The sequence below is a fragment of the Podarcis gaigeae genome (genome assembly GCF_964106915.1).
Source record: "Podarcis gaigeae genome assembly, chromosome: 7".
Taxonomy (NCBI): Eukaryota; Metazoa; Chordata; class Lepidosauria; order Squamata; family Lacertidae; genus Podarcis; species Podarcis gaigeae.
In genome coordinates this window covers 60,037,445-60,051,185 of record NC_139683.1, presented here as the reverse complement: position 1 = coordinate 60,051,185, position 13,741 = coordinate 60,037,445, and the positions used below count along the sequence as shown (strand labels likewise).

The window sequence follows — 13,741 nt, the reverse complement described above, 5'->3', positions numbered from 1 at the left end:
AGGCATTTTCTCAATGTTCTTTTATGGGTGTATACAGCAGCATGTAGACAGTATAAATATTTATATCTGGTTTCCTTAATATTTTCATCAAAAATGAGTAACAAAGTAACAATTAATGCAAACAATAATCCTGAAGGATTCATAAACTAAAAATGTGTTTTGTAAGACATGAGGATTTTCCAAATGCAGAGGCTCTTGAGCACTAGAAGATGCAGGAAATTGAAATGAGGCAGGGTTAAATATATATTTAAGCTATGTTTGCTGCAGCCCATTTCTTCCTGGTGAAGGTAGGTGACACTTCATCAAATCTGTGCATTCCTCCATCTCTCTCTATAATAAAAATTAAGTATGTCATAGTGCAGCCACCTTTGCAGGATTTGTAGTGCTGCATTACAATCCTGGATTTGCATGAAGTCCAAGCGAGATAGGGGAACAGAAGTGAAGGAAGGTTGCACAACAACAGTGGCCATAGCATGGAAACAAGAATGGAAAGGCAAGGGGAGGGGAGATGGTTTAAAACAAAAGTTTGAGTAAAGCAGGAATGGAGGGAAATGAGAGGAAACTGGCAATTTTAAACAATGGCAGAGGTTTAAATAAACTACTATGGAAGGTTTGAGGGCTCCATATCCTGTGATGTACACATATGGGTACATGCTTGCAAAAGAAATATGTATTTTAAATTACTACATTCAATCTGGAACTTCCATGCTTAAGACAATGCATGTTACCGGAAGTGAAATACACTGTGTGAAGAACCTATGGAAATCTAAGGGCTCCAAATCCTTTAACTCTCTCACATGAAGCAACTGAGGAATGGAGGAGGGAGAAGTTTGAGTATAGCGAGAAGGGAGAAAGCAGCTCTTTCAAACAGTGGCAGGGTAAAGCAGAAGTGGAAAGACAATGAAAGGATTTTTTTTTTTAAATGGTACAGTGTTGAGTAAAGTATGGCTAGAGGAACACAAAAAGGGAAAGTGGCAAAGGTTTGAGTACAGCAAGGCAGACAACAGAAAACCAGGAGAAGGGAGAATGGAATGGAGTAGGAAAAGGGCATGGAATACAAGCTGCCATAATGAATAGGAAAACTCTGCACTGCAACAATCTGTTGCAAATTGCCTTGGTAGAACTATAATTTGCTCACTTATTAATCAACCATTTGATAATACTTTTGAAATTCCGTACACACAAATTTCTGATTACAGTGGAACCTCGTGTTACATACCATCCTCCTTGCAAACACTTTAGGTTACGACTCTGCTAACCCGGAAGTAGATGCTCTCGGTTGCGAACTTTGCCCCGGCAGTGCGGTGGCAGCAGGAGGCACCATTAGCGAAAGTGTGCCTCGGGTTATGAACAGTTTTGGCTTAAGAACAAACCTCTGGAACGAATTAAGTTCGTAACCGGAGGTACCACTGTAGTCCACTTTTCACAAACATGGAGGATGGGAAGTCTTTTCTAAACAAATTCTATGACCTGTGATCTTCCTAGAAGGTCACCTGAAAAAATACTACCACCATGTGAGAGTTGAAAGCCACATCACACTACTGACTTCAAAACCAAAACAGTCCAGTAAATATTATTTTACAGCTTCACTGCGAATATTTGCCTAAGCTTTCAGTACTAAAGATTACACAGCATTCCACAACTAAGAAAGGGGGGTGGTCCACTAGAGATGTATTAACACAAGGGTGCGGAGCCTGAAGCCCTTGGCCTTATTTTACACAGATGGGGAGAGCTTGGAGGGAGACAAGAGGGCAAGACAGGAAAACAAGGTCAAAATGAATGGAGAAGGGAGAGCCCTCTACAAGCAACTGGTTCAAACCTCTGGCAAGAGTCATCTATGCTTTCCCCAGTGGCCCAGTAAATGAGTAGGGATGTAGTCCCCAACAGGTTGCCCCTAACATAGGGTTACCAGACGACCCCGGATTTGCAGATCTGTCCCCGGACAGATTCTGTCCCCGGAATGTCCCCAGATTTGCAAATCTGTCCCTGGGAAACGTGGCAGCAGCAGCCTCAGCAGCCCAGAGCTAGCCTGTTAGCGCAGTTGGCTCTGGCTGGCTTCAGGAGCTGCTCGCTGCCATGGCGCAGGAAAAATGGTGGGCGCAAGGGCAGCAAGCAGCTCCTGAAGCCAGACAGAGCCAACTCCACTACCAGGCTGGCTCCTCCTGGGCAACGGCCACCCACCCGTGACTCCCAAGCCTCCCCTGATCTGTCAAAACAAAGCGGGAAGGAGATCAGGGAAGGCTCGGGAGTCACTGGCAGATGGCGCGCCGTTTCCCTTTTTTAAAAAACAACAACCTCTGAGCGTTTATGTTTCACAGAGTGCGAAAGAAGGGCTTTGCACCTTTATACAATATGCATGTGTGCTTGGGCCCAGAGTCTTTTGCGTCACCATCCCCACTACTGACTCCCTGTTGCTACTCAGCCAAAAAAAAAAAAAAAATGTCCCCGGATTCATTGAAAAAAATGTGGTAACCATACCTTAACAGAATGCAGATCACTGTAACATTAAAATTTTAATGTATCAGAATTGCTCTTTTCTTCTTTTTTTTTACTATTTACAGTGCGTACATAACAAGCAGAATGCTAAATTTAAAACTGTTCCACACCTCAAATGATCTGTCTGAACTGCAAGGATAATAATCAAGTATAGGTATAATCATCCCTTCTGTAGCCACATGTGTTAATTATACTAAAAGGTTTCCTAATCTCTCACTAACTACAACATGCTGCATAGTTGTTAACTTTGTAACTAGTTAATGAAAACAAGATTCTTGTTAGTTTTCTATTTGTTTCTAAAGTTTGCAAAATTAATGTAATATTTCATTGCATCAACTTTTGCATGCATAGTCATGAAGATTTTCTATTACACATAAGTAATAAGAAATGGTTTTAACTGGCTTATCACTTGACTGTTTTAATTGATAATGACTTAATCCATTTAATACACTTAATTATTATTGTGTCATTATTTTCCTTTGCTCTGATATTTGGCCTTGTGTAAATACATAAACCATTTTTAAAGGATTTTGTGCACTCAATAGCTTGCAGGTCCCATTACAACAGAAAAATCTCATTTTCTCATTCAAAAACAACATGAAGAAGTCTTTGTCAGAAGTCTATTCTCATATTTCCAAATCTGTAGAAGGAATGTGTCTAGTTTCTCTTAACATAAAAAGAGCAGCTGGAAGTTTAATCATTGATATCTACAGACACATTTAAAAAGTATGCATGATACTTAACAAGAACAAGTGAGAGTTCATTCCACTTTGATTTCATATGTATCAGAAACACTACCACAAACCTGTAACCTGAACTCTGAGGTTTTAATAATGCACAGTTTTAGGAGGATAGTCTACTGGAATAGTATCTAGGTCACTAGCTAGAATGAGATTAGTGAAACACTGCTAAAGCAGTTCATAAATGTTTTTTGTCTATATCTATATATCTCCTACTCACATCAAAGCTAGCACTTCATAAGCTGAACAATAACTTCCACCAGGAAAGGCAATTTTTAAAAGATCAAAATCAGATTTCTTTTTTACAGTTTCCTATAGACAAAGACTGTTGTCAGCTGTTATCCTATCTGCTACCTCACGCAGGTAATATTAAGAGCGCCTGCATAGCTGTTTCTTTCCTGCTGATAATTCCTTTGGATAAAACAGACAACTGGTAATTGTCTCATTTCACTTGACACTCCATTTAGATAAGTTTCAGTTGAGGCTTTTGCAACAAATACCAACTCCCTGGAGTTGGAACCTTTCCCTCCTAACTTCCTCTAAGGCTTGAAAGAAAAGAACAAACCTCTTCAGCTATTATAAATGCCACTGATCCGTTTGCATTGTCATTAACAGCCTTTTTGTTCTTTGATGAAAACCAAAATATATCTACTACACAATATATAAAACTATCTTCCTTCTTCACAAAATAATTTATCCATATTAGGACAATCTTTTTCAATGTGTAGGTGGAAAATTGAAGAAGAAAAGTTAGAATCTTAATCCTAAAGGTGGGTGAAATGGGATGCAACAGTTGCAGTATCCTGATGGAAGTCCAGAAAGAGGTTCACAGATTCTATACTGTATCTAAATTCTACAGTGTTCTTCCAAAGGCTTCATGGAAAAGGTGGGTTTTCATGAGGGATTTGATGGAAGAAGGGGACTTGTGGATGACATCTGGGAGGTAGCTTCAGACATAAGAAAGGAAGTAAGAGTGGGCATCATGTTTTTTGGGATGCAGCCAGAATACCTTTGGATAACCAAGGGTCACAAGCATGAATTTCTTAGAATGCAAGAACAGAGAGATACAGGGTGTAGGGGAAAAGTTTTCAAGATACATTTACACAGCATCAGAAAGCGGACTGCAGCCAGCACAGGGGTTTGTACTGTTTATTGATATACATTATACTTTTAGCATAGACTGTATGCCACTTTGAGGGCTACTTGTAGGTAGAAAATTGATTATTTATAACTCTTATGTATATGGCACACAACAACCAACTATATATAATCCAACATAAAAATACAAAACTGTTGTTTTTAAGGGATTTAATATACTTTCAGATTGTTACTTGACTATCCTTTGGGACAAAGTGATCAATGAATCTAACAAACACATAGGCATACAGCAACATGGGTCAGTTCAGTAATTTTTATCTTGTATGTGCTGCATATGCAAATAATCCCCAGTTCTACTCCAATTTTATTGCCACCAAGCCTTGGTTCTGTGCTGTAGAAGACATAAAGATGACACCAGTCTATCTCAAGACTGGAGACTTCTGTCCACTTGAAATTCTAACATGTCACAAGCTGCACTGGCTGAATCAGTCGTGGCACTTTGTGCTGTTTTAATGGCAAACAGGAGTAAGCCCAGGGCTTTTTTTCACCTGGAACTCACTGGAACTCAGTTCCGGCACCTCTCAGATAGGCGGCACTGCCTTATAAGAGAACATGGAAGGTGTTCATGGTGAGTTCCAGCACCTCTTTTTCTAGAAAAATAGCACTGAGTAAGCCTATCTTTATTGTTTAAAAATGAAATTAACCAAGTATGTAGTTTCATACACCTTTATTTCCTAATGGCAAACTTTAAAATAAATATGCCAAACACATGAATCTGTGCATCAGTTTGCAAGTAAAAGCCCGACACTTAGACAGCTCTTCAACACTATCATATATTCTGCCAACCTTCCTCCGTTCTCAGTAATGAATGCTGCTTCTCAACAAACTGTTTCAGTAGAATAGTACACTGCCACCTATACTATGTGAAACAATGTTTTCCTATTAAAAAGTAATTACAACACTGAAAGAAGACATTTAGAGTGAACAGATCAACAGATCATACCCACCCACCCAAAAAAACACAGACAACACTAACTTTTCCTTCTATGTCTCTTCTGAACAACCTCCCTCCTGGCCCCTGATGAAGAAAAAATCTGATCTATTTTTACAGTCCAGCACATTGGTATTTTGGATATTTTCCAACAATTTTTTTCCAGGCCTTTACAAATAAAAGCCAGATACGATTTAGTTCTTCACTCTTCATTCATTAAAATAAGCAGTCTTAATAACGAATCCAGGAAATACATCTACTCAGCTGTATGTACACTGAAATCAGTAACAATTTTAACTGCTGCTGAAGAATCCATAGTATTCTATCGTTCCTGAATCAACGAAGAATACTACATTGGGGGAGGGGATGGGGTTTACAAGGTAACTGTACTTAAACCTACAGTGTTTTGATTTCCGACATTCTTAGTAGCTTATTTTACTAGTTTATCATTACTATTCTACATAGAATCCATAACTACTTTTCATTCAACTCAGCACTCAGCTTGTTGAAGGTTAATTGCAATTCTTCCTTTTTTATATGGTTGTGAATCAGAGAAGGATCACCTCCCAGAACTTTTTCCCATGAGTAGAGACAAGTTACAGAAACAGCTGGTGCTTCCTTAACAAAGGACACAAATCATTTATCTGAATTGAGAATATAGATTTAGATGTGTACCTGTTTTCTCCCTGCTTGTTGTTTGAAGGTGGAGGATGCAGCACAGTTTGATTCCCTTCCATCTCCACAATGCACTTTGTATTCAGCTCCAGCTCTGAAACATAATGCAACTGAGAATTTCAGAACGTTCCCTTACAAAATGATATATACAGCTCATCCCAAGCCAGCAGGGCTTTTCCTGTTTCTTTCTTCTTGTGTCTAGAAAACAACTCCCTTTTGCTGCTAAGAGTGTAGGAAATGGCATGGGCGTTGCTCTCCAAAAAAAATGTGGGGGAGGAAAAAAAAGGGGGGAAAAGGACAATCCAAAAGCAAAAAGTTGAAGACCTACAGATTGACAGAGGCTTTCCACCAGTGCCCAGTTTCATTGCCTGGCTTGTATGTTCTCCACATGTTACCCGTGTGAAATTATACAGCCTCTGAAAGGGTGGAAAGACAACCACTCTCTTGCTTTCATTAACCACCTTTTGTAACAACAGCTGGCAAGTTAAGGCAACCAAGTCACACTAAGAGGTCTTGAAAATGTCCCCCCCTCCCAAAAAAGAGACCATGTAAGCCATTTCAGGGCACCATCTCCAGGACTAGGAGATGATAGTGTCAGATCCTCCACTGGAAGTCATGAGGAGAGAAGAAGATCCACAGCTTTTAGTCAGCTGGGACAGCTCAGTCGGTAGATCATGAGACTCTTAATCTCAGGGTCATGGGTTTGAACCCCACATTGGGCAAAAGATTCCTTCATTGCAGGGGGTTGAAGCCTTGTGGCCTCTTGCAACTCTATGATAGGTTGCATAGAAGCCAACTCCTAGGGGCCAAAGTCCGTCTGAAAAAAATCCGGTAACTTTACTTTGGGTACCCCAGTAAAAAAAAATCTGACACCCCCCCCCCTAAGTTTATGGGCATTGCCATTCAAACGGTGCGTGCTGTGTCATGTGATCAATTATGCGGGGCGGGGCTCATCTGCCCCGCTCCATAAATGTTGGCACCCCTGACAGGTTTGAGAAATCGCCCCAAAGCCAGCCAGCTTTCCCCACCCACCCACCCAGCAAGCGAGCAGACCAGCTCCAAACAGATTTACAAGGAGCCGACAGGGTTTGCCCTCAACTCCACGCCCCTCGCTGCAAGAAAAGGGAGGCTGCGCTCCAGCGAAGAAAACCAAGGGAGCGAATGAGGGATCGGGTCTTCATCCTGCCCACCGCGGGGCTCACACCCCGAGCTCCCCGCTCCCGAGGCTTTTGCCAGGAAAGGCTGGGCAAGAGTTTTGCTCAAGCCAGAGGGGACACCCTTCCCTTTTCCTCGCCCCGCCGCCAATCCAAGGGAGAGAAAAAAGTTCAACTCTGCAAACAAGTTGGAGGGGCGGAAGGGAGCGAGGGGGAAAGGTGCTTCTGAGGGGCGAAGACGGGGTTAGTGGGGACCGCTGAGAGGCGAGTGTGAGCCATCGCCGTCCCATTATTATTATTATTATTATTATTATTATTATTATTATTATTATTATTACCTCTCCTGTTCATGGGCCGGACTCTGACGGCCACTTTCACCTTCGTATCCGACATCTTCCCTGGCGGCGGAGGAGGCGGAGGCAGCGCCGGGTGTCCCGTCCCCCTCAGCAGCCAGCCAGCCAGCTCCCTCAGGGGTCGCCCTGCCGCTTCGCGACGGAGGGAAGAGAAGCGAGAGCGAGTCTCGCTCGCAGGCGGCGCACGGCGGAGCCCGCCTCTCCCCTCAGGACCGCGGCGGAGCCTCAAGGCGACGGCCGAGAACCCCGGCGAGGCTCCGTCGGCTGGGGAAGCGCGGCGGCGCCGACGTCCATCTCACGCCTGCGGGGAAGCGGCGAGTCGGGAGGAGGCGAACCGGCACCAAGCGGCGGAGGAGAGAGAGGAGCTTCCCGGGGACGCGGCGGCGGCGGCGGCGTTTCCCTCAGCCTCGCCTGCGCGAAGAGCCCCGCTGCCTTTTCCCACAGCCCCGTGCCTGCTGCTGCTGCCGCCTCCGCCTCCTCCTCCCCATCCCAACCGCCATCTTCCAGCCCCCGCGGCGGCGGCTGCTCCTGCCTTCGTTTCCCTCCCTCCCTCTCTCTCCTCAGTCTCTGCTGAGATTCCTGGGTCAGGCAGACGGGGCGAGGGCGGGCGGGCTAGCGGGCGGGGGGGGGGGAGAGGAGGAGGGAAGGGGCGCGTCGGAAACGACGGAGATAGCCGAGCGTCTTCGGCACTGAGGGGCTCGGGAGTTGGGTAGCCGGGAGCTAGGCAGGTCCTCCTAACGGTCATGCGCGAGTTCTCTCGGGACCCTCCGCTCGCCAGGAATAGGAATTCGCGACGCGTTCGCGCAAGCGCAGATGGAAGCGCTGACGGGGAGGGAGGGTAGAGTGTGTTTCAGGCTTGCTTCTCCAGCGGCGGAGGCTTGTTTTCCTCCTGCTCCGCTTCCCCCGCCTCCACCCTTTCGAATTTGGTGTCAAGTTGAAGAGTGGGAGGAGGCGGCAAAAAGCGCACGAGCCCTCCGGGCAGCCGCCGCCTCGCAAGGCTAAGTTTAAGGCAGCAGGAGGGTTGCTGAGGCAGCAATGGGTCGGGATGCGGCCCCGGAGGGAAGGAACAGGTGGAGATGCAGAGGAATGGGAAGCCAGAGGCTGAGAGCTGCCCATTTTAAGGACGATCGCAGCATCTTGAATTATAAAGCTTCCCGAGATACTCTGCTCCACTCTGTGCTTTTCACTTGAGCCCTTTCTCAGCACGGTTTAAGAACTGTACTTTTAACATGAATGACAGGGGCGTCCCAACTTTTTGAGATATTTAGCCCCCTTCCTGCAACATATCAAACATTTTTTATCTCGCTATTTTCCTTCTTTCTCCCCTTTCTCTTTTACATTTATTCATTGATACGTATTCAAAGAGATCCAAAAAGACATACCCCTTACAAAGTATCGTTTTATACTGGTTATATATAATTTCAACACAATTCTCTCTGATTACTCCCAGGCCTCCCCCAAAATGTTTCCTGCTCCCCCAGCTTCCAGTCCCTATATTAAAGTCCTTCCATACAACATGGATTAAATCTTGCCCCACAGAGAAAGGTGGCAAATTCAAAAGGAAAAACTAGGAGTGCGTTCAAATGTATTTTCCTTTGACGATTCAGTCACTTGAGGCCTATCCAAGACATTTTGCACCTGAGCTGAATTCCAGAATGATGGACCCCTCCCTCCCAGCCTAGGAAGAAGAGATCTATACTTTATTCTTGTTGAACTTCATTGGGACAATTTGTATCGTATGTTCTTTGGTGTTATTTTTTAAACTGTATATACAGATTTGAGTTTGACTATTGTAATTAATAAAAGTTTGTCTAATTGTTGGTGATCCAGAGTTCATCTACATACTCCAAAATGTTAAAAGCAGCCTTTTAAAGTCACAATAATTTTTGAGGTAGGATCCATCATTGTCCGTATCTTTCTGAGGTCTTGAGGCAATTAGATGTACATCTTTGTAACATCTTTGAACTAATCCAGCAATTGGAATGAATTTGATCTAATCTTAAATTTGCAGTTCTGCACACACGCAGGAGTAAGTAAAGGGATTTAGCACAGGATTAAGCATGTTAGTCACACATTAGTCCCATTTAAAGCAATTGGACAAATTAGTCATATAGCTAACAAGTCCTGTTTATTTCAGTGGAATTGATGACTAATAGTGCAGACATCTGATAGATCATACATAGATCCTTCTGAGTTTAATGGGGCTTTCCCCAGGTAAATGGGAAGAGGACTGCAGCCTCCTGTAGTCTGGATCCAAACCATTTTGGATTTTGTGGTCATTCCAGTTAACATGCAGCACAACAGAAAAGGTACATAAACATGTTTTGATAAATACCTCTGCATGAATTACTTATTTTAATGATGTTGAATTAAAACTCTGTAGAAAATAACCCTATACTCTCAAAATAGTAAGAAGAAACAATTATACCCCCCATTCTATTATTAAATCTGACAAAATGAGCTAGCTAATACTAAATTATTCTGGCACCTGCAAAGGTACTTGCTTCTCAAACCAACGTTTTTCTCATTTGATCCCAGTGCCATAGGCAATGTAGAATTTGTTTTAAGTAGGATGTGAAACAATTCGAAAGCATTTCACATCCAGAGAAATGAGGTTTTACTGATGAGTAAGATGTCATGATAAAATTAAATATTTATTATAACCTTGTTTATAAATATCAATGGAAAATTTGTGACTTAGGCGCTGGCCCAAACCATGGATTATTTCAGTAAGGGGCAGGGGGGGAAGTGATTTTTGTTTATAAGCAATGTACAATAAACTTATTCATATGCAATATTGATCACATACAGAGAGAACACAGTTAAAGGCACAGTCCAGCTAAAGTAAAGCATGTTAAAGTTCAATTTTGATCGCGCTTGTCTTGACGTTAGCTGCCTTGTGCTATAAGCAATGGGGAATCGCTGTGTATAGCTTTAAAAGTTGTGTGCTGTTATGTCATCAGAAGGTAGTTTGATAAATATAACTGCATTAACCATTTTGCATCAGGCACCCCTGATTTACTTACATGTTTACTTAAACGATTTCTTTGCTATCCCAGGGATGAAACAACAACAAAGCAATTTTTTGGCGTCAAATAGTGTTGGAAGGAGAATTGCACTGTACCTCTAAACTGTCAGGTTTATATAACAAACAAATGGGACCTGCAACAAAACCTTGCATTGGGGAGTGCTTGTATACAGGGTTTGCTTTGGAAAGCATTATGGCTCTGAATATCAGTTGCTGAGAATCATAAGCCCAGAGAGTGCCATTGCACTTCTGTCCTGCTTGCGGGCATCCCATAGGCATCTGCTGAACCACCCTGAGACCTGCGGGTATAGGGCGGTATATAAAGTCAAATAAATAAATAAAATCTGGTTGGCCACTGTGATAACAGGATGCTGGACTAGATTATATGACCCACCAGGGCTCTTCTTGTGTTCTCTTTTTTCCTTCCTCCAGTCTCTCATTTCCTTTTAGCTTCTGTCCTCAGTGCCCTCTCTTCTTGTCCTCGCTGTCTTCAGAAGAAACAACTTCCACAAGTGGGTTGTGCAGTGCGACCAGCTGCAAGATTCAAAACATGCTTACCAAGTCCACCATGGGCATCTGAATCCAGGGAGAGAAGGAGGTGTGATTGAGCTGTAGGACACCAACATTCTTCCCTCTCTACTTTGACAGTGACTGGGTGGGCCTTGGGTGTTCCCACAAATAATTTACCCAGGTGGTTGCAAAAAGTCAGGGAGGGGACTTTTCTTCAAGCTAACCTTTATCCAAGCCACACTGCTTTAAACTATTTCAGGATGCAGCAAGAATGTTATTTAGGATTTAACAAGTTCTCGGAAGCTAAATAGCTTTGTGGTGTATTGTTCTTTTTAATGTCATTTGCCAAGCCATAAAATGAGGTTTTCTTCATGCCTGCAAATTACACATCAAAAATCTTCAGGTTTTTTTTAGGAACTCCACCAACAAAGTTTTACAGTTTATAACAACAGTCAGACACACACAGTTCTCTCAGACAACAGGAGAAAGAAAGATTTCTTTTGTCTAATCAATAGTTTAATCAATCCCGCAAATGCCACTGTGGTGGTATGTTTTATGATGGGCAGACAGGAATCATAAGTGAAGCATTGTGCGAGAGAGAAAGAGAAAGGAGGATATTGACTCTCAGTCGCCTTTTCTTCTAATGTAGAACACAGTGATTACCTTTGAAAAAGAGATTAGAGGTTCAAAGTTCTTATATCTGAGGTTCTTTGCCTTACCACATTCACTTTAAGTTCTCGTTTCTGCACACCCAGCTCTGGAAAATGAATTGCTTACCCCCTAAAAAGCAATTAACTGCCACATTCAGTTTGTGACATGTACAACATAAATGAGCATGAGCTGCGGAAAGGACAAGCCTTCCATTATTCGCCCCTCCCTAAAAAAGCATTCACTCTCTTCATCATTACAATAAAGAATGTCTGGTATGCAAGTATAGCTGAAGCAAATCCCCACAGTTCTATTGTGAACATGAATTCTGAATTGAGATGAGGGGCTCCTGACAAAACAAAGCAGGAGGCCGACTGGTAAATACTGTTAGGTTATTATTTATGTATTCGGGACAAATTTTTTTTTTTAATTTTTTTTTCACACAGCGATACATAAGGAAGGAAACTGTACAACTTTGCACTTTAAGAGTGACCTGTGCAAAGCTGTAGATCATCCTGAAAGCTACCATTCCAAACTATAATGAGTAAGCACCAGCTTTCTATAAAATGGGCAGCCCATTTGCTTACCTTACTGGATAAGCAAATAAGTAGTAAAGTTCACCATAATGGCAGCATCCCACAATCTGTAAAGCTACTCCAAATGTGGCAGTATGTGTGCCAGTATCTGTCCACACAAAGAGGTAATACATACATTGCTGCTGCTAGCTACTTATAAACTTGGCTTGCTGATAAGTTCTCATAAATATCCAGACACAGCATTCACTGGCTGTTTAGGTATTGTTTCTGTATCTGCCTCTTATTTTGAGTTATTTAAAATGATACCCCACACCTTAAAACTACAAGAGTTGTCAGGGAAAGCAACAAATACACCACAAACACTCTTTTCATGAATGAGAGTCAAAGTACAAGTATAAGGAAGCCTGAATATATATTGGAAGGCAGATTTTGAGCAAAGCAGTGAGAAATGAAAAGGTCTTTACCCAACCCTTTCCCTACCAGCCATTTTCTGTTCAAAAGCATCTGGGTCTTCCCCTAAGCAGCTCTCTGGAGATTCAGACATGGGTTTGCCAAAGGGAGCCTGTTGGCATTCGTCCCTGATGGGTTGGAGACATTTGAGACACTTACACAATATCTTATTCTTCTAAAGGCCATTACTTGGCAACTAAGGATGAACTTACAAAATTAAATAAAAATAAAGGTTAATTGGCAATCCTATTCCCAAATTCTATTTGGAGCTTAGATCTCTGCTTCTTGGAACTCTTGCTACCTGAGAGTTGTGTTGTAGAATTTTAAAGTCTTTGCATTTGTTAAATAAGTATTTTTATGCAGTATTGTCTGTGTAGAACACACTTTCTGTTTCTGATATAAAATTTGTACCTCTTAACAGCCTTCACTGTTCAAAGGATCATAGGGAATAGGCAATTGGTTTTTGGGGTGGTGTACTTCTTGGAGCTCAATTTCTCCCCCTCTGAAGGATAGTTTCCATGGCAAGGGGGCACGACTAATAACCAATAAGTGCATCAGTGGTGGATTTATAAAGGATCGCCCCCACGCCAGTCCACTTTATTAGTTGTTCCACAATATCCCCTGATGTTCCTGCATTGCTGTCTGGCAAGTCACACTTGCTCTATGGTGCAACCAATGTGGGACTAAAGAAAATCCACAAACCATTTGTATGAAATTCAGCAGAAAGCTACTGGTCATACACTGACTGGAAACAAAGCAGCTACGGCTGCCCTCAAACTTTTGTAGGAAGAAAGAGTATTGACCATCCCGATACCATCATAAAACCAAATCACTGTGAATGCACAATAGGAAGGACATCTGTGGTGGGGTTCTGAGACAGTTTAAATGACTGAGGTAGGCAAATCAGATGTGCTCTGTTTACAGTGTGTTGCTTTCAGCAGTTCTGCATTCACACTCTAGCTTGTGGATGCAAATGTGTATCTCCATTAGGACATGCACCTGAGCACTGATTCCGCTGAAAGCAATGCAGGATGTGCAAAACAACATTCATACTGGGATGGG

The 13,741-nt window shown here is 42.6% G+C and overlaps 1 protein-coding gene across 13 annotated transcripts in view; it reads right to left on the bottom strand.

Annotated features, from left to right (window-relative positions):
- The window catches only part of KIF13A (kinesin family member 13A), a 73,018-nt gene extending 63,745 nt beyond the window's left edge, over positions 1-9,273 (bottom strand). For 2 of the 13 annotated variants that reach the window (XM_083746837.1, XM_083746843.1), the window contains exons 1-2: positions 7,493-9,270; positions 6,001-6,094 (exon numbers count right to left, since the gene is read on the bottom strand). In XM_083746837.1, the coding sequence (XP_083602963.1) occupies positions 6,001-6,094; positions 7,493-7,547 (149 nt within the window). In that variant the 5' untranslated portion in view covers positions 7,548-9,270. Of the gene's footprint in view, positions 1-6,000; positions 6,095-7,492 lie in introns of all 13 variants that reach the window. The other 11 variants (XM_083746844.1, XM_083746848.1, XM_083746846.1 and 8 more) reach the window with 8 other exon arrangements.
- Positions 9,274-13,741: the final 4,468 nt, after the last annotated feature.